At 37.8% G+C, this 22,050-nt stretch overlaps 1 protein-coding gene across 5 annotated transcripts in view; it reads left to right on the forward strand.

The window, feature by feature from the left end:
* The window catches only part of LOC107708362 (RIMS-binding protein 2-like), a 55,370-nt gene that overhangs the window by 6,225 nt on the left and 27,095 nt on the right, over nt 1–22,050 (forward strand). For 3 of the 5 annotated variants that reach the window (XM_016512563.1, XM_016512561.1, XM_016512560.1), the window contains exons 1-2: nt 19,340–19,416; nt 21,201–21,305. In XM_016512563.1, the coding sequence (XP_016368049.1) occupies nt 21,204–21,305 (102 nt within the window). In that variant the 5' untranslated portion in view covers nt 19,340–19,416; nt 21,201–21,203. Of the gene's footprint in view, nt 1–188; nt 333–10,734; nt 10,819–17,765; nt 17,856–19,293; nt 19,417–21,200; nt 21,306–22,050 lie in introns of those variants that run through there. The other 2 variants (XM_016512562.1, XM_016512564.1) reach the window with 2 other exon arrangements.

The following is a 22,050-nucleotide window of genomic DNA, read 5'->3' on the forward strand; positions in this document are numbered from 1 at the left end:
TTACGTGCACCCCTAGTTTTCTCTTCCTCTTCTCTAAAGCAGCACAGCATGGCCCTGCCCCTTTTGCTGCGTGTTCCCCGGAGTAACGCAATATTGTAATGCAATACTTTTAAAAGTAACTTTCCCCAACACTGATCCTGAAAGTTTGCTTGCTAAGTCACTGCCCTGTCTGCCCTCTTCCCCTGCAGCTGAAGCAGGAGGCCCAGCCGTTGCACCTGGCCTCTCACGCAGCTCACCATGTGAATCGCTGCCGCCTCCTAGAGGAAAAGAACAGAGCTCTTAAACTAGAGCTAGCCACTCTCAGACAGCAGAAACAGCAACACAGATCTCTGGTAAGTAGGTTTGTGGTGTGTTTTTGTTGCTTATTTGTTCAGTTCTTGGCAATAGTCACACTTCTGGATTTCAGCATGTTGTCTGAAACTCCTCTTCCCTGGTGAGAAGCTTAATGAGTGATCGCAACAGTTGTTTTCTGTAAGGTAAAATGCACAGGAAGTCCCTGAATCGTCTACTGTGTTACAAGTGGTGTGATGCTGAAGCTGTTGCCCTGGCAACAAGCCCACTGGTGAGGGAGGACAGGTTGGTAATGGAAAACTGACAGACCATAATAATGGCTTTTGTTATAAGCCTCAGTTGCAACAGATCAATTTTGTCCCGCTGAATGGAGATGGGAAGTGACATGCACAAATTTAACTGAGAGAAAGTTTGCTGTACTTTAGAGCATACTTTAGAATTTTACCGGAAATTAAGCAAAGTTTTTTAAGGGGATGAGTAAGTCTTCACTTACTCACCCCTCGTATTGTTCCAAACCTGTATGACTATCTTCCTTGCAACTCTGAAGGAGACTGATAATCTTCCCCTCCAGGGGGCTGTTCACCGTTGCAACCAGATTTTTCAGCGAATATCAGCATGATTTGTTGAAATCTGTCAGACCAGTTTTGTGAACTTTATTAACGGATTCATTTAAAAGATTGTACTCTAAAGAATGATTTGTTCATGAACCAGGCATCACAATATTTCTAATTAGAACTTTCCAAGGAGAGTTTGAGTGGATGTCAAGATTTTCTGTTATTAACAACTTACACTGCTGTTCAAAAATATGGGCTCAGCATTTTTTTTTAAAGACAAAGTTTTATTCAGCAAGTATTAATTAAATTAAATGATCAAAAGTGGCAGTAAAGACACCTAAATGTTACTAAAGATTTCTGTTTTGAATAAATAATAAATGCTGTTCTTTTACATTTCTGTTTAGCAAAGAATCCTGAAAAAGTATCATGGTTTCAACAAAAATATTAAGCAGCACATCTGTTTTCAACATTGATAATAATAAAAAATGTTTCTTGAGCATCAAAACAGCATGATTCCTGAAGGATGCGACACTGGAGACCTGAGTAATGGCTGCTAAAAAATTCAGCTGTGCTAACAAAGGAAAAAATTACATTTTTAAATATTTTCAAATTGAAAACAGCTATTTTAAATTGCAATAATTTATTATTTCAATAATTTATTATAACTTAAATTTCATAATACTGAGTCATAATATAAAGAGACTTCTTTGAGACACATTACAAAATTGTACCCCTTCTTTCGAACGGTAGTGTAAAAGTGCTTTTCACATAGAATCAGGGCAGTGCACAGACCTTTTGAGGGGCATGTGCTGAAACTGAAAAAGGGCACCCCCCCCCAATATATATATAGGGTTTCTTAGGTCTAAGAGTTTCTTTAGAAAGTAGAAAGTTCTTTAGTCCTTTTTTTAAAATCAAATGTAAATTCCTGTCTCAGTCACATGTTCTTGGTTAAATAAACATTACTTACACTACCAGAAAACAACAACAACAAATACAATTCTATTTTATATTTTTACATTAACAATGCAATCAATATTCTGTTTATTAAAGCCAAGTATGAATATCATCAAGTTTTTAAGCATTTTACATTTATTCCAAAATAATAACTCAAGGCAGTAACAATTTTTGAAGGAAAAAAAAAAACCACCATCACCAAAAAAAGGGCACTTCGGCGTGTAAGGGCAAAAGGGGCATGTGCTCTGCACAGGTTGAGCCCTACCTGTGCACGTGCCTGCATAGAATGATATCTTATGGCTTTAGCAGACTAAAAATATGGTGTATATACAAATTGAATGATATTATGCTTTTATGTTCCTTAACAGATAGTAGTTCTCTAACTGTAACAGCACCACAGAAGGTAATTCATACTATCAATAGTTTATTTAATAAATTGTATTATAAGTAGGCAGGGTCAACTATGTCTGTGTGAGTATTAAGAACACACTTGTGCATATTTTCAAATATTTTGAATTTGTGTGTTGCTTTGAAAATGTGTTAATTTAAACAAACTTTAGTAATAAACTTAACATAATGTTAGATTTTTTGTGTTTTTTAAGTCCTTAAATTGAAAGAGAGAGAGAAAGGAACGTCAAGGCTGGCATTGGTTCAGATTCAAAATGATCACACCTCTTCATTTATTAGCTTCAGTTGTGATAGTGGTGAACCAGACGAATATGCTGTGACAGTCGTTGCAGTGCGAGTCCTATGGCTGGTTGCCAGGCGACCGTCTCTGACGGACAGCGCAGAGAGTGAACCTGTGGTGAGGAATGACCTTCTGTCTCTAGAGAAAGTGTCTCACGCCTGCTGCTGCTTAGGAACCGCCCACCTCATCTCTATGGCACTGCCTGTCCTGTGGAGAAAGGAAGGCCGTGGAAAAGCCTGGCTGTAGTATAATTAGTTTCATGAATAACAGTCATGACTATAATGACAAAAGCAGATAATTAATACAGAGTAATAACAATCCGGAGAGAGGCCCATCTACTTAATTAGCTGAGCCAAAGTATGTCTCAGTAGAGAATTTAGATGAGTGAAAGGAGTACACAGTGTTTTTCTGTAAGGATGTTGCCAGTCAAGAGAGGGTTATATCAGAAGTGTTGGGCCCTGGCTTGGGTTGCCATGTCCTCTAATAGAATTAGACTGAGACAGTGATCTCTTAGCTGGGCCATGCTGCTTGCTTAACTGTATTTTCCTCTCCATTGCATCGACCGCTGGAGTCATTTGGAGCAGGAGGTCCATTCCATTCCAGATCCTTGTCTCAGTAGTTAGACCAGGACAGGAAGCATCAGCTCCAGCTGAATGTGTGCACACTGAGAGCTTGTCGTTAATTTCGTTAATTGCAATCTTGTGTTGAAATGTGAACGCGATATAACAAAGTGAACGTTTCAGGATGTAGGCTGATATTTGCTTGAGTGTCATATGAAATAAAAACAAATCCAAAGTTCTGTCATGAAACTCAAGATGGTGCAGTCTGATAGGTCTAACTCAATCTTATCTGACATAATGACATCGTTATCACATGGTGCAGCTGATTGGTTCTTTGTATCAGCAGCCAATGAGCTTGCTGCTGCTCAACATTCAAATATGCGGCTAGTGCTTGCTGTAGCAGTTGCAGCGCGGTTCAGACACCCTCCACCTTCCCTAGCTCCACCTGTATAGATCTGCTATGGGGTGATTCATATATATTATATATGAGGGTTATTTTATGTTATGTGCAGCAGCAGTATTTCTTACATGCTCACAGCAGCATGTTGTGGATGTATTGGCAGTAGCAAGTGTAGCGAACACATTAACACATTGTCATGTACATTACTATGCTAAACCCTCTGAGAGTTGTCATGATAGAACTGTAGAACATGATTGAACTGATTACATTTAATCATTTTATTAGATTATTGATGTTTTAAAATATTCATTTAGATGACAAAAAAAAAAAGAATGAAAATGTAATATTTATTTAAAAATAGGGTTTTTCACTTTCACTTTCACTTTCACTATTAAATATGCAATATAAACCGAAATTGATACTGATCAATTAAAATATCTTTAGTAACTGATGTGGTACCAATATCTAACCTAGTTATTCTTAAAGCCCACAGCATTATGTGGAAGTCATATATTATGAGCATGATTGGCCACAATAATATTCTGACCTCAGTTCTCTGAAAGCAATTTTCACAATTGATTTCTGCATGCCAGTTGCCAAAACAGAATGAATCACTGCCTGTAAACTAAAACCTGGGATTAATATTTATTCCTCTGCTGCTTGTAAATTCGCATTTTTAGAGTCGTGCCTCTGTGACTGTGTATGGAAGGGAGAGGAAAAACTACAAAACACCTTCAGGGAAGATATTCGAGTTTCTGGAGCGAATATCCCTTCTGCTGTTCCTCTAATTGAAGCATCCCGGAGAGATACATACAGTCAAGGGTTTAAAACTAACCAGGTCTCTGCTACATTCATATTAACATCAGTTGCGTAAGGGTATTTTCTATATTCAGTTAGATATTTGAGATTTTATGTAAAGAAAACAAATTTTCAACATGTGTAACCACAATAAACTAAGTTCAGCAAAATAACATTTTTGCAGCGTACTTGATGTATCTTACTAATGTCTGTCTTAAGTTATCCTCTGTAGAGAAGCTTCTATCAAGAACAAACTGTAGAAGTAAATGTAAATTGTAACTATCCTAACTCTCCCAGACCTCTCTGGAGAGTGACTCCTACACTGTTAACCTTTCTAAAGGTTAGAAGTCTAACCTTTTTTTAAAAAAGATTGAAGACTGAAGATGATTTCTAGACAACATTACAGCCATTTTTACCAACATGGACAGTGACCACTGAAGCTGTACAGTGACCCAGTGTAGTAAAAATACTTTTTGCTTCACCTTCCGATGGCAAGTGAATTGAAAATATTTCATACCATCAATGAAACTGCATTTTTTTTGTATTATTCCTTTTTTGGTATTATTTAGCTGTTTTTTTCTCTTGCCCATTAGTAACAGAGAGCAGAAGTCATTATTTTGAAACTACAGCTGCCACAAAACCATGATACGGTGTTAAGTTTTAATATTTAGTGTGCTTGTCTTCACTGTTTCTGTAATGTATATGCACTCCCTTTAACTGGAAATCTATATAGGCCACCCCATACATATGGAATCCCACAATTTTATCAGCGCTTTAAAAGCTTTGTGGTATGATACTTCGTATCCATTACACTTGCAGCTCTATTTCGATGCGGTGTGTAGATCTCCCTCTTAGAGCAAGCCGAAAGCCACATCCTGCATCATTTTATACCTAGTCATGTTTGCAAGCAGAGGTATCAGTCTGACTGCAGGGTTTCTCAGATGTGGGACTCCCTTAAAGCAGTGCTGATTACAGCAGACAGCGAAGGAAAGAGGACAGTACCTCTGAAGAAGGGTAACGCGAGCCTCTGTACATGATGTGACTTTGTGTGTCCTATTTATATAAAAAATACATTTATATAAAAAATTTGTATATCCTATTATATAAAAATATATATTTTATTCTAAAATTGTATATAACCGTTCGATATAATAGTACTGTTAAAGGGATAGTTCACCCAAAAATGAAAATTCTGTCATTAATTACTCACCCTCATGTCGTTTCAAACCTTCGTTCATCTTCAGAACTCAAATTATTTTGATGAAATCTGAAAGGTTTCTGACCTTGCATTGACAGCAACGGAACTAGAGAAGACATTATTGAATAAAGTCGCTATTTTTGTATTCTTTGCACACAATGTCCTTTCTACCTTTCTGGGCCTTGAACGTGTCAGTTGCATTGCTGTCTATGCAGGGTCAGAAAGTTCTCGGATTTCATCAAAAATATTTTAATTTGTGTTCCGAAGATGAACGAAGGTCTTACGGGTTTGGAACGACATGAGGAAGGGATTTAAATTATTGTAAAACTTCACAATAATCAATTTGTTAAAAATGTATCAGCATTTATTAATAATGATTAATGTTAATTCAATAATTAACTAGTGTTAATTTATACAAAAGTTAAAAATGTATTCGTAGATAGATAAATGCTGAAAAAGTATTGTTCATTGTTGTTGTTTAATAATTAATAATATGTAACTTCCAGAGAAACACATTTCAGTCAACATTGGGCGTCAATCCCTGCTGAAGGTGTGTATTTGCACGTTAAAGATTTCTCCCAATTAGCTCCACCTACTCCCTGTGTCTGCTTCACTTCTGCGTGGAGGTTTGGTACCGTCAGGGAGGGATCATGGTTTTAGGAGTTGCCGCCCACTCGACAGCCTACTTCCATCATTTCCCCTCCCACTTCCTCCCTCCTCCACCCGCATTCAGCATCAGTCACTCAGGGAGGGGATGGAGGGCAGACCGTAGCGTATGGTGGGGGAGCTCTGTGCCTCTGCTTCTGCAGCATGCAGCAGGCCTTGTAAAGAGAGAAGGAGAGCAAGAAAGAGAGAGAGCTGCCGTTACCGCTGTCTGACATTTGCACGCCCAGAGGAAGCAAGACGGAGGAGGAGAGGAAGAGTGCAAAAGGGAAAGGAAAGAACATTTTCTGCAGGTTTAAGATCCTTTGGAACTGGGAACTGAGACGGTAAATATTTCCTCTTCTCATTTATCCTTTTGCTGCAATTCTCTGTTCCTCTCACTTTCCTTCCTCTGCCTGCAGCTTGGCTGTGGGGATTCCAGCGTGTGTTTCTGCATGAGGAGATGTGCAGCATAGTAAATCCCCCCCCCTCTGAGTATACGTTCTCATAGCTGGGTATTGCCCCAGTTCATACATCATGTATTTTCATGCTTTTAGATGCATGATGAAGGATGATGCAAGAGCTCAAATGATTTTTCTCAAGAATGATAATAGATCAAGGGTTTCTCTTTAAACATGTATGTATGTATTATCAAAAATATGAACACATGTTCCACCTGCATTGTTACTTTTCTGCATTTCCATGAATTTTGAGGCAGCAGGTTGGAGATTTTCTAAACTGTGATTTTAGGTTTGTTGTTTTATGGGTTGTCCTGGGTCAGACTTTTAAAACTGGACAGCCGGCTTCTTCACTGCATCTCGCCGATTGTCATGGTTACAGCGAATTCTGTAATCTATTGAATTACTGTTCAATAGTTATTGACTTATTTAATAATACCCAATGCCCTGTGTTCTCCTTCTGGTCCTCTTACAATCCACTCAGACAGTAATGTAAATGAATGCATTATTTGCTGTTTGCTAGATTAGAATATGTCAGTCAGCACATTGTATCAATTAATTGTATGTTCATATGCTCACTAACTTTTAAACCGGATGTTATTATGTGCAAGACCCATAATCGTCTTTGTAAATGTACATCATTAGTATTGCATTGTATATTCGTTGTTTTATGGGTTGTCCTGGGTCAGACTTTTAAAACTGGACAGCCGGCTTCTTCACTGCATCTCGCCGATTGTCATGGTTACAGCGAATTCTGTAATCTATTGAATTACTGTTCAATAGTTATTGACTTATTTAACAATACCCAATGTTCTCCTTCTGGTCCTCTTACAATCCACTCAGACAGTAATGTAAATGAATGCATTATTTGCTGTTTGCTAGATTAGAATATGTCAGTCAGCACATTGTCTCAATTAATTGTGTCTTCATATGCTCACTAACTTTTAAACCGGATGTTATTATGTGCAAGACCCATAATCGTCTTTGTAAATGTACATCATTAGTATTGCATTGTATATTCCCTTTGGAAATGTAAATCTTAATGTAAAGTCCTCCGTCTTTGTCTTAATTAAGTGGCCCTTTGCTTCAGGAAATTTGCAAGAGTTGTCATCCAAAGAAGAGCTTCCTAATACATTAAGCTAGTGTACATTCAAAGTCAGTCAGGATGTTCTCAATGCCAAACCGAACCTTGAGTCTTTTTTAGGATAGTGGGGGAAACAGGATTAAATGAGCTGCCTCAAAATCCATGATGCCGTCAAAGTGATTCAAAGTGGCCTATTTCTAGTGATAATGCACATACATGTTGAGAGAAATAATAATTCTGAATAGAGTGCTGCAGGAATGAGTCCTAAAGCCTGAAAATGAACTGGTTCCATCGTCCCAAAGTCAATATGTTTCTATGGTTAAATGCCTAAAATAAGGTCTGTGGTTAACATAAGCTCAAGATATTTTCATGCTTTATTCAACGACACAAAACACGTCATTACTACCCCGCTTTTTACCTTGATTTTTTTTAAAATATACTTTTATGTGTCTTTAAAGAGATGATTGCTAACAAGTGGCTAAATGAGACTACAGAGGTTTTCAGGGCAATTAAACTTCATCACACAGAATAGGAAAAGGCTTCTACTCACTAGTCTGCGTTTACCGTGTTTTTAATCACACTCCTGCAGACTGTTCTAGCTAAAATTTGTCAACTTGTAGATTTTAAAAAGTTGTCAGAAGCTTAATAGTGGCGATGCTGAAGTCATGCGATCATGGTGTAATTCACTTACAATCTATAGTTAGCATTTTTTAGCAACTTCTGGCGGTTGTATTTAGCCTTCAAAATTCTTAAAAGTTGCATTCATTTGTGAAGATTATCCTGACGAACAAAAAAGGTATGAACAGTAAACCTTTGTTGGTCACATAGCTTATTTTTTGCAATAATCCAAAGCCATTGAAAAAAATTTGATTGGATTTTTTGAGGGAACCAGGGTGATGTTAACTTCTGGGTTGGTCTGCAAAAATATGTCAAAATATGGCAGTAGTTTATAGGTTGCTGCGTGGCTGCTGCTTTTGCAGAACTGTCCATACAAAGAAAGTCAGTGGGGTCCAAAACAACCTTGAACCCAACAGACTTGGGTTCAAAATTGAAGGAAAAAAAGTCATACAGGTTTGGACCAACATTAGGGTATGTAAATGATCATTTAATTTTAATTTTGGGGTGAAATATTCCTTTAAAATGTTGTTAAAAACACAGAGATTCACTGATAATCACAGCCAAACTCAGAGGCTTCTTGGCACCAAGAGTCTCGGGACGGCAGGATGCTGAGCCAAGAATAAATCAGTCACCATGTTGACATCCTGAGCACTGTAGCATCATTATCACACCCCATGCATATATCTCTGGAGTTCGCAGGAGGAAGCTTCCACCACTACATATGTGAGTTTCATGAGAAAGAAAAGAGATTAGAATACAAAGATTAAGTCTCTCTACAGCGCATGACAATGAGCTTGAGATTTCTTTTCATTTTCTTTTTTTTTTTACCTTTAACCTGTTATCTGTCCCTTCCCTCATTTCATACTACTTACCCTCTCTTCTTCACTGTGCTGAATGACAACCAGTTCCGATGATGTTATGAGGCAAAGAGGAGGCGGGTACATGACACATGTCTATTTTGAATTCCCAGGCAGTGTACTGTACCTTTAGTTTCTCACTTCAGAGATTATCTCTCAAAACGTGTTGGAGAGAGTCCTGTATAATCCTACGCTTCCCTAGAAACCCTTTCGTAAACACGGACCCCCTCCGAGGCATCTCAGCCCCCATTTCGCATAAGACAGACATATATAAATTGATAACGTGGTTAATGGAGTCATAATGGTATCTTATAATTATAGGGCAGGTGAAACCTGAGATTTCCTTCCCATAGAGATGCACTTCCTCCCTGTTGAAATGTACCACGTCATGGTGATTCCTTTCAGGGTGTACAGTTACACATGAACCAGCTTGTATTCTCACAGTCTTGGACCGTTCTCCAAGTGGAGGGAGTTTGCCGTGTCCTGCGAGTTAGGTTTAACAATGAGTTGTGAATGAGTGACAAATAGGCTGCTCATTCTCATGGTTAACGTGCTACCTGGATGAGTAGGTTTCTATAGCAACCCCAGAGTCCCCTCCCCCACTGTAAAACGCACATGAGCACGCAATGCATACCGCTTTGACTTGCCAGGAATGATACTGTCATTTTGCCAGTCGAGCAGTGCGAGGATTTACCGTACAGTGTTAATAGCTCAGATAAATGATCTGTGTTTTCTCGTTCATCTCATTTAATAGGAGGTGTTGTCTTGGTGTAATGAGGTTGGTTTGGGTGAAAAAGCCCTCAGTTTAGGAAATCTCAGCTGTGTAACATGTTGACACAGATGAAACGGTTGTTTCTTCCTCACCACTAGGTTTGAGCTCTCAGCTGTTCCTTCTCCGCCCCTGCCTGAAGAGCCCTAATGCTACGCATCGCTACTTTAAAACACCCATCGTTAGGTGTTGCACACCCTCACACACTTGCAGAGCTTTCTTTCTGGCATACCAAGATACATTTTTTATGCTAAATGCCCTATCTGACACTGTTCTTAAAGTAATACTGCCCACGAAAGACTGGGATGTACTGGGATTGGCCCAAGATGCTGTCAGTCATGAACAGTATCTGCTGAGAATCAGGAGAGCTCATCTATCTATTGCCTTAAATGTTTCAGACCATTCCTAGATGTTCAGGAACTCTGTAAATGTCCATTATAAAGAATGTAATGGACTGTGTTGACGTCACATTTATAACTGAATTGTAATTTGTGCACCAATCACATAATACATTTTTTAAATGGCTTTACCATACTTTTTGTTGTAAAAAAAAATTAGACATGACCTGAAACGTGACTTCTCAACTGTTTGATATATATATATATATATATATACTGTATATAGTGCATGTGCATCTATCCTTATCTTTTCATTTGTGTCAGGTTGTTGTTGCATTTGAGTAAATATGGCATTGTCCTTGGTTAAGGTCCTTTTATAGTATCTGGAATCTGCTTCAATGCAGTCCTTTTAGTTAAATGATAACATTCACTTTATCATCCATGTATTATGTTATAAAATATGTATTTTAAATATTGTCAGTTAAATCAGTCAAGTTCTTTATTTTTTGTTTTTCATCACTCTAGGAGTCAGAGGTCAACGAGCGGAGGAAAAGGTGTCAGATCCTTGAGAGAGAAGTGAAGAATAAGACATTAGAATGTAAGACTTTGGTGAGTACAAGCTACGCAGTGCATAAAGTCATGGCTGATAATGTCAGAAAGTCATTTGTGTTCTTCTGGTGCACTCCATAAAGTGTTTTTTTGCACTTAATTTTTTTGTTTTCATTTTTGTTTTTTTGTTTTTTTTTACTTTTGCTTTTATTTAAAAAGGTTACTGCTAAACATTCATAATACAAGTAATTTAGTTTGTGTATTTTCTTTTCCTTTTTTAGTATTTTTGAAAATAATTGAATAAATAATTATTTAAAAAAATTACTGCTAAACAATCAGCAAGTTTTTATTTTATTGTATTTTATTTTATCCCCAATATTCAGATTTAAAGCATAACCCTCAACTGTCAAAGTGCTTCAGTAAATTGAAATTGACATGATGATGATGATTAGCCATTCAGTCGTATCCGACTCTTAGCGATCCAATGGGCCAACTCTCGCCATGCTTTCCGATCTTCTACTTTCTTTTTCAACTGTTCAATGCCTAAGTCTGTGTCACTTCTAATGATATCAAGCCAACGTGTTTTTTGGCGGCCTCTTTTCCTTTTTCCGCTAACTATGCCAAGCATCACTGCATGTTCTAGTAAAGCTGTTCGCATAACATGGCCGAAAAAGGCAAGACGCAGTTTTGTAATTTTGCCTTCAAGTGACATCTCTGGTTTTATACACTTCAGGACCTCTCTGTTGGAAACCCTTGCTGTCCATGGTATCCTCAAGAGCCTTCTCCAACTCCATAACTCAAAGACGTCTATCCTCCTTCGATCGTTTTTTTTCACAGTCCAGCTTTCACATCCTTATATTGATATAGGAAATACAATTGCCTGGACTAGTCTACATTTGGTTGTAAGATTGATGTCTTTACTCTTCCAGATTTGTTGCATGCTTAGCATTGCATTACGTCCTAATGATATTCGACGCTTTATTTCATGTGTACCGTCGCCGGTTTGGTCAATCATAGATCCCAAGAAGCAGAACTCCTTAACGCATTCAATTTCCTCTCCATTGATGGTTACGTTAATTGTTCCAGATCCAGCTGTAGACATTATTTTAGTCTTTTTGATGTTCAGGTGGAGTCCCATCTTTTCACTTTCCCTTTGAATTGTTATTATAAGGTGTTTCAGATCATCCCCGGTTTCTGCTAAGAAAGTTGTATCATCAACATAACGAAGATTGTTGATATTTCTGCCTCCAATCTTCACACCTATGTCAGAATCTTCCAGACATGAATTCCTCATGATCACTTCAGCATAAAGATTAAAAAGAAAGGGGCAGATAATACACCCTTGTCTCACACCCCTTTCAATTCTGAACCATTTTGTGTCGCCATACTGCGTTCGAACAACAGCTTCTTGTTCTGTGTAAAGCGATCTTATCAGCTGGGTCAGATGAGGTGATATTCCCAATTTTTGAAGTACCTTCCATAGCTTATCATGTTCGACGCAATCAAAAGCCTTACTGTAGTCAATAAAACACATATAGATACCTTTTTGAAATTCATTGCATTTTTCAATGATCCATCGCAAATTTGCTATGTGGTCACGTGTGCCACGACCTCGGCGGAAACCAGCCTGCAAATCAGGTATTTCTGTTTCTATGATTGGGAGTAGGCGTTGCAGAATGATTTTTAGAAGGATTTTGCTTATGAGGGATCAAGGCATTGACATACAGTACTTAATTATTAATTATTTGCATAGATTCTTCTAGCAAGGTTTGCATATTGATTTTAAAAAGTAAGGATTTAAAGTGAAAGACTTCTAAGAATCCTTTCGAAGAACTTGTACAGATTTTAAAGCCTTTGGACTACATGAGAGCTACATTTTGAACATATGGTCTCACATGTGTAAAGGTCACTAAGATACCTATGGGATGAAATTAGACTCAAAATGATTAATAGATGCACGCACAATTATCCATGTACTGCATAAACTTTATACATGTATCTTACTAACCACAAACAAATGCCTTTCAATTTGAATCTGTGGATTCAGGATTAAATGATTGTGCAGCGATTTGTACAAATACAGACATGTTTGCGAATAAAAATGTTCTGTTCTGCATTAATATATCATAAATTGCTCATGCAAAAAGGAATCCGTGCATAAGTGGATTAGGTGACACGCGTGCATTAATTGACGTCTACTGAATTCCACAGACTCAAATTGAAAGGTATTTGTTTGTGGTTAGTAAGATACATGTATAAAATGTATGCAGTACATGGATAATTGTGCGTGCATCTATTAATCATTTTGAGTCTAATATCATCCCATAGATACCCAATATCTCCCTACTGTTTGTATGAATGAAGCTACCACACACTACCTCATTAGTGGAGATCCTGTGGGTGTTTAATGGGAAAGCACAGGAATAGCATGTCTGATCTTAAAGTACACGCTCCTTGGTGGCAAATGCTCAAATGTGCTTTCAAGATTCCCTGAGAACCATCTTTATCCTTTTATATCAACTATGTTAATTTTAAAAAACCCTTTTGTTGCAATTAAAGTAGCACCGGTAGCCCAACAGTTGATTTACTCTAATCATTTTTATGAGCTGGGGGGCGTTAATTAGCATGTTCCATGAGAAATGTGCTTTGAGTCTTGTAGAGATGCCATGTCAAGAGGTCACAGAGATGGTTGCTCTAAATAACAAACAGCTGTCTAATTGGATCAAATCTGTCTAATGAGCGTTTTTCCATCATTGTGTGAAAAACAGCTGAAGTGCCTTATTTGCTTATTGCGGTATATACATTAGTGCAGTGGCAGGATAAGGGAGGATGCGGCCTCCCTCCCGACCTCCTGTAGCTGTCATGGCAACCACCTGCTCTCAGCGGGAGAGGAGCCCTGAGCTTTCACACCGGGATCAGAGGCTAAGATTTCTGTTTGTTACAGGTACAGACTGAAGATGTCACCTAAGATTGACAGATCTGCCACTGTAAGCTGCATGTTAAAGAATTGAATGTATTGTCGGTGAATAAAACGTGCACAGAGCAAACCTGTTTTCATAAGATTGAGTGTAGTACTCAGTGCGCCAATGCCATTACCTTGGCACAGCAATGGATATGTGGATAGTTGGATAGAACTTGGCATTCTGTGCTCCATCAAAAACTATTTTGGTTATTTGTTCGGCACTTTCAACAAATATGGTATACTTTGATGTCTCATGACTTTGTCTAAAGCATTAGAGGCACAAAACCCACGTTTTTACGGGATCAATTTTCTGCCAAAAGTATTGCAGTCACGGATAAAAAAATACGCGTGAAACCAAAATTTAAAAATGCAAGTAAAAATATATTGCACAGAATGTAAAAATAAAAGCAACGTTTTCAGAATAGCAAACAATAGTCACGGATAGAAAAATAATAAGCGTAAATAAAAAATTTAATAACGCATTAAAAAAATAATAAGTATGAATCAAACTTTAAACACATTTAAAACATATTGCACAAAACTGAAATATTCATGCAAAACTGTTCGACTTTCACACAAAATCATGTTTTCCTTGGTTATATTTCTCAGTTTTTTGTGCTCTCAGACATTTTATTCTCATATTTTTATTTTTTGTATGCTTATGCTGTTTTTCACTTTGCTCTTGTTTTCACGTTCTTCACTTGCTTTTCCAAATGTTGCAGTTTGAAATTCATGTTAGTCACTGAAATATGTTTGATAAATGAGTATCTACATATTGTAGAAACTTAATTTTATGTAAAGTTGCTTTGCAACGATTTGTATCGTAAAAAGCGCTATACAAATAAACTTGAATTGAACTGAATTGAATTGAATCTACAATAAAAATTTACCTAGCATGACAAGTAAATAATCTCATTTCATTTTCTCCATGTCTAATCTCTTATTTTCAGTTTTTACACAAGTACATTAAACAAATGTATTTTTTGTTTCATTTATGGATATATTTGCAATGCTACTGTACCTATTCTGGTGTCCCCCCCCCATACATTATATCCATTTTTAATGTTTATTGTTAGAAAATTGGAAAAAGTACTGCAAGGCTATTCACAAGTATTTAGAAGTAATTTATTTATTTAATTTAAGAACATAAATGTTATAATTATATAAATTATAATAATTGTTTTATTTATATATTATTATAGGTCTATGTTTATATAATATTTTACGCAATATTTTACATTACTTCTACATACAGTAATGGTGTCTTTTTTTTTGTTTTTTTGCAAACGTGATCTAAACATTGTCTGGATTTAACAGTTTAACAGTTCATTTGATTTAACGTAACTGAAATGTATTGAGAATCTCTTCACAGGTCGACTTGACCCACAGATTTACCGTATCCCTGAGTTCTGTTTCTCCTGTAATATGTCTGTGGTTGTATAACAACACCCACACACCGTATATACATCCACAATGCTGCAGTGGTTGGCCATGTAAAGAGCCTCATCTCAGTGAATGTTGTGGAAGGATGAGCAAAGCTTTTCTGAGCAGCTGCAGAACCAGGGGCCACACTGGAGGGTGGGGATCAGGCAGCCATGTCTGCTCAAATTAGTCCATTCTTGTGGCACGCTTTCGCTCTCTCTCTTCCCAAGACCGCCACCTCCTTTTGCCGTTCTGCTTCTTGATCCATCCATATGGAAATCAGAAGCAGGATTCCTGGGTATGATACATGCCGCTGCTTTAACTCACATCCCTGTGAGAGTTTCAGTTGATAATCCCATGGTAGTCTAATCTTTACCACATTAAAGCTGCGTTTAATCAGCCGTGACTGCACAGCGAACTGCATATTTTTTACTCCTGGTTTCAATGAGCAGCCAGTTCAGCGGCCTCTTAAAGGTCCCTTGAGCAGAGGTTAAAGACTGTCCTTTCATATGAGGTAATAGAACATGATGACTGAAATGTTCCCAAATCTATATGCGGATATGCTACATGTGATCCCACGGGAGGTCTGCGGTGGTCACCGTTTGCAGGCAGCGGAGTGTGCGCTGCCCTCGTGTGCAGTAGCTGTCTTGTCCGGGGTGATGCTGTGGTTGACAGACAGGGCTTCTGACAAGAAAGTTCAAATGCTCCTCTAGTTGCGGTTGAGCAAACCTGCCACCTGATATACTGTGACATGTGAGCCAGTCAAGACGGGACAGGATGCTGAGCCAGAGACGCACACAGAGTTCAGCCAGGGTGTGGCACTTTGAAAACTTCACGAGATGGACAGCTGTGTTGAACAGTCAAATTAGGGGGTTTGAAATGACTTTCTGAACTTCCTCTCGTGCATTTATGGGTAGATATAGTGCAGTGAGATACAACTTGTCTGCTCAGAAGTGAGATGATTTTCAATGCCTTTCTCATTGCCTGTTGCCAAGTCTTTTTCTTATTTTTTTCTAAATATTATTTAAACCTAAACTTTGCAATATTTTATATTTTAAATTCTATCCTAGCTTAAAGGGATAGTTCACCCAAAAATGAAAATTCTGTCATTAATTTCTCACCCTCATGTCATTCCAAACCCATAAGTCCTTCATTCATCTTTGGAACACAAATTTAGATATTTTTGATGAAATCCGAGAACTTTCTGACCCTGCATAGACAGCAACGCAATTGAAAACTTCAAGGTCCAGAAAGGTAGTAAGGACATCGTTAAAATAGTCCATGTGACATCAGTAGTCAAAGTTGTTTTCTTTGCGCACAAAAAGTATTCTCTTAGCTCCATAAAATTACGGTTGAACCACTGATGTCACATGGACTATTTTAACGATGTCCTTACTCCCTTTCTGGGCCGTTTCAGTTGCGTTGCTGTCTAGGCAGGCTCAGAAAGCTCTCGGATTTCATCATAAATATCTTAATTCATGTTCTGAAGATGAACGAAGGTCTTCCGGGTTTGAAATGACATGAGGATGAGTGTAACAAACTTTGTAGGTCGGGAAGAAGGAGGCGGGAACCGGCGAACATTCAAATAAACTTTAATAATAAAATAAACACAAAATAGCGCGACAGCCCCTCGCGGACGACTGTCGCGCACAAACGAAACCAAAACACAAAATAAAATCCAGGCCTGGTCCTCTCTCGTCTTTCCCTGTCGTCACTCCTCCTTTATATCCTTCCGGAGCTCCTCCGTGAGACTCGAGACCGGTGAGTGGTGCAGGTGTCGCTCATTATCCATTAACTCCACCGGCCTCGCTCCGTTCCCACGGCTCTCGACCCCGCCCCCCTCGTCACAATGAGTAATTAATGACAGAATTTTTATTTTGGGGTGAACTATCCCTTCAATATGAAGAGACATCTGTAAGTTATTTGTTGGTTGACTCCCACATAAACTAGAAATTCAGGTGCTTTGTAGCTTTCAAAACATTTAGATATTTTGAACCAGCCAACATTGAAACATTGGCTTAATGGTGTGAGTATGGGGCGGGTCTCTGTTTAAGTATCCGACCAATGGCAGAGAGGGGAGTGTTTGGGAAACCTGTTTGAAAACATTCATTATTTTTGCAGTTTCATTTAGTGATGCTAGTGGCGAAAAAAATTATACACTTCGGAAAAGAAGCATAAATGGCCTCAATCCAATTAAAAAGGTAATCTACCAACAAATTGAATCCTGGTCTGTGGTAATTGCTGCATAGTGCCATTCTCCATGAAGTATTGATTCATTTTTCATACATGCTGTGCTGGAGGTTTTGAGATTTGGGTGGCTCTTTAAACACAGAATGAATGAATGACAAAATGAGCACCCATCTTCATTCCCTATAGGCTAAAGAGATTTGTGTTTTCATCGCCCATGGGTTTATGAATTCTCTAATCAGTCACATATATGCACCCTGTTGTTCACAAGGAGATCTATATATTTATCTTTGGATGATACAGCTTGATGTCTTGGTCTAAAATAGTATTTCTCTGCAGCTGCACTTCTCATTGGTACTGTCAGTAGATAGATAGATAGATAGATAGATAGTTGATGACAATGAGCTGACTCCTTTTTTCTTTTTCCTCTCGACAGAAGAATGAGCTTCAGGATGCTTTGCTGGAGAGAAAACGGCTCAATCGTGAGCTTCTTAGTCATATCCTGAAGGCCACACAGTATGAGAAGGTAAGAGATGGTCAGCATCACATGCCAACTGAGCTCATCAGATCAATGGCTGCTCATTACATGGCTCTTCTAGGAAAATTTGCCCAAAGGGCTCTTCTCTGCATCTCATCGGCAGTATTGATCTTATCACATCCCTTTCTGGTCAATATATCCACCTTGTTTGTTTTGACCAGATTTTGTTCAATCAAAATCTATAGGGCTTTGCCTGTATGCATTTATTATGGTTTGAAATCGGCCTCCGTGATGTGACAAGCATGCCCAAATGAACATTAGAGATGATCATAAAGTGAAAGATTTAAACTAGATCATACTGTGAAGGGAATCCAGTGACACCCGAATAGGGATATAAATGTGAGTAGCGAATCTGCTAAGAAGCGGATATTATTCTAACACAGGACAGCTTAGAGTGGCATTTCATGGCACTCAATGTGTTAACAGTGTCATTTTATTTTTTTTTGCCAAGTCAGCGTGCCACGGTTTGGCGGTCTCTTTCCGAATAATCCACAGGCTGCTCCTCTCCTCTAACAGCAAAAAGGGCCATCTGTCACAACCCCAGACAAGCGTCTGTGATAAAATGTCTTCTGTTTAATCAGGTAGCGCTGCCCACTCCCATTACCATTCCCTCAATGATCAAAGGCTCATTTCCCAGCATTCAGCGGTACTAACAAGACTGAGGACTGGAGAGTAGGTAAATAACCCAATATACCATCTCATATACCAATCCTAGATCGATATGAGATGCGAATCAACATCCCCGTTTCTCTCAGCCTGAACGGATGAAATGTGTGCTAATAAATGAGAGAGAGTATGGGCGTGTGCCAGAATGATGTGCCACAAGTGTGTGATATATTGAGTGGTAAATTTTGATTGGTAGATGGATTCCTGTTTGACAGTGTCCTGAGTTGACCCTCTTCTGCACTCATCAGGTGATTGGTTGCGTTTCTCTGAGCTCTGCCAGCATCGTGAGTCAATGAAAAAGTCGAACACATTTTTGAACACTGAATCTTTATTTTTAGAGCTGTTGCCTTACATACAAATCACCTGAATTTTATTATATTGCCTACTGTGCCGCAGAGTTATGTTTCGAGCCTTAGAAAGAATCACTGCACCTTTTATGAGAGAGAAAAATAACTACTGAAATAATCTATCAAAATGATTAATTCTGTTTCAAAAAATATTCTGCTTAGACCCACACTCCGTGTGCAATATGCACTCACGGTCCATTGTAAAACGCATTTAAGAACTGTTGCAGAGTCAGCCATTTTCTTCCCTTTGTTGTAGTCATAATTAAATGTCCAACATCTGAAGTCTGGCCAAGGTTCCTCTATTAGCTCTGCTTTTCATTGTTTAAGTGACAGTTATAGAAGTTTAGCTGGATTTTTGTGAATTAGGACAGTTTATATATCCTCATTTTGTTTCCAACTCTTTTACTCTGTAGGTAAAGTCAGACTATGATCAGCTCAGAAAGGCTTTTGGTTGTGTGAGTCAAGAGAGAGACACTGCCAGGCAGGAGAAGGCTCAGCTCCAAGACAAACTGGAGAACCTTGAACAGGTCCTGAAGGTAAGATCACTGTTGGATATTGGTTAAATGGTAGTTTGATTATCGATTCAAATCCAACCAGCGTTCAATACATTTTGCAGATATGCTTGTCAAACTTTAATCTTAAGAATACCAATCATTTAGAAAGAGTTTTGAGGACAGAGACATCCTTGCAAAATACTGTAAACGGACTGTTTATTATATCATTAAACTCCCTTTTCCCCTATGACAGCTTTTCTAATATCTAATAAGCAATCTGTATTGTTTAAGATCATATTTCCTAATGGGTAGGGTCTTGCTTTTAAAGGAAAAACTGATACCAGCTGAGATAATGATGTTTCATTTATCTGACTTGTTTCTGTCAGCGTCATGTTGCTGACTCATTGTTGAATGAAAAGTGTTCCTGCACTTGTCGCTTTATTGACTGCTTGTGTCATGTGTCTCGAGAGGAAGAAAGCTCTTATAACAAGAAACGGTTCGACGGCTCACCTTTGAAATGAGAAATATGTATTTATTTCTCCTACCTTTCTTATTATTGACTATGTGATAAATTATTACAGAAGAGATGAGATGGGAGAAAGAAGTAGAAATAGTATAGCAGCGAGTCGAGGAGAAAACATTTCTGGATTCTTTTTGATGTTATTTGAAGATGTCTTTTGCTCCTCAGAAATGCATAATCATTCCAGATAGTGTTGCAGCAGCTGGACTGAAATAATAGAGCTTTTTGAACTTTCCATCTATTTTAAATCCTAAATTCGTAAAGGGATAGTTCACCAAAAAATGAAAAATTCTGTCATCTGTCATTACTGACCCTCATGCCAATCCATGGCTTTTTTAATGGAACCAGAAAGAAGATAATGTTTTGATAAAATACCCCAGTGTTTTAATTAGTATTTTCCTCCCATGCAATTAAAGGAAGTGGGGTCCAAAATAACATTAGACAACTGTGTGTACAGAAACATTATTCAAAATATCTGTTATGTTTACAGAAGAAAAACATGGTTTGAAATGACATACATTTAAATTGATGTAGCTATGTAGCGTATGCTTTTTATTTGCTATTATGTAGCTAATTAATTTTATGTTCCTTTGCACATTTGTTAAAAATAAATCAATAAGTAAATAAATAAATAAAAATAAAAAATGAGTTGTTCCTGTTCTCTAAAGCTCTTCAGCTGCTCCTATTTTAATGAATATGCAAAGCATAAATGTATAGACATGTGAGTGTGTGAGGTGTGTATGTACATTTAAAACTCCACCAAAGTCATCAAAGAAAAGAAAAGATGCTTTAACTTCCTTGAAGAGGATGGAGATGAGAACAGTGAGAGAAATGGGGAGAACCTTATAAGCTTAAGCTTTTAAGCCTCACAACATCTGATATGCTTCAGTCCTACTCCTGTCCAGTTTAACTGCATCTTGAATAAAGGAGAAGGAAACCTGAACCCAAACAGTCCATTAGACATTGTTTATTGCTTTTTACTCATCAGCTTTTATTGTGGCCTTCTCGGTTTTCTGTATTTTCACAGAACATATTGTATTTACCAAGTGCCGCTCCATCAGTGGCTGTTGGTGTCATCACTCACTGTCACTATTGCACTTAATGTGTCTGTTAAAGCGCCTGTGTGGTTATTCATGATGCTTTTTCCCAGGTCTTTGTCCACAGCCTGAAAACAGCAGATTAGAACAGTGATCAATGGTTTGTTTTACAATGTATCTTTAAGAAAGCAGGAGTTTCTACAAATGTCTGTCACATGTCCTAATTCTAATTTCCTTTTTTCCCCTCTTTCTGTTTTTCTTTTCTTCAGCATATGCGAGAGGCTGCAGATCGGCGGCAGCAACTGGAGGCAGAGCATGAGAAGGCCTTGGCTTTCCTCAACTCCAGACAGCAGGAGATCAACCTTCTGCAGAAGGTAAGAACCTCAGTGAACCTCAAACATGCCTGCACACACACATATGTGTGTGTTCGTTAACTACAGTCACTGTATGTCCCAGGGGTTGATTTTTATTTATTTATTTAACAGATTGTATCTTTTGAAGGTTAAAACTGTCTCGCTATTTTTAGATCCCTTTTATGTATAGATGTTTAATACTTAGAATATTTTTTATATGTGATATCCTACCAAGCTGTTATTTTGTCATTTATGCGGACATGTGAAATTTTTTAAATTTAATTGTTAGTAGGGCTGCAACAAACGATAATTTTGATAATCGATTAATCCAACTATTCTTAAAACGATTAATTGACTAATCATAAATTATTTCACAGATTAATCAGTAGGTGTTGATCAATTATTCAGCTTTTGTAATTCATTAACTTTGAGTTATACATATTTTATACATATTATTATATATAGAGCTGCTTTATAGCAGAAAATCAAATTGTAATTCTAATGGAATGTGACACTGAAGATGTCTTTTGCTCCTCAGAAATGCATGTTCCTGAAGTAAAAGATTTTCTTTTAAAGAAAAAATAACGTTTCTACAATGTTATATAAATAAACGTGACGTGACTTACTGGAGTGCTGATTGCAGAGCTGGTGCAAACATCTGCAGCACTATAATCAGATGCTTTCTTAACTGCTATTTTCTCACAGCTGGCATCTTAGTTGTGTGTTTATTATGTTATTGAGAGAAAAGCTTGCAGCACATATTTAC

This window comes from Sinocyclocheilus rhinocerous, unplaced genomic scaffold, assembly GCF_001515625.1.
Source record: "Sinocyclocheilus rhinocerous isolate Xijiao unplaced genomic scaffold, SAMN03320098_v1.1 scaffold1136, whole genome shotgun sequence".
Classification (NCBI taxonomy): Eukaryota; Metazoa; Chordata; class Actinopteri; order Cypriniformes; family Cyprinidae; genus Sinocyclocheilus; species Sinocyclocheilus rhinocerous.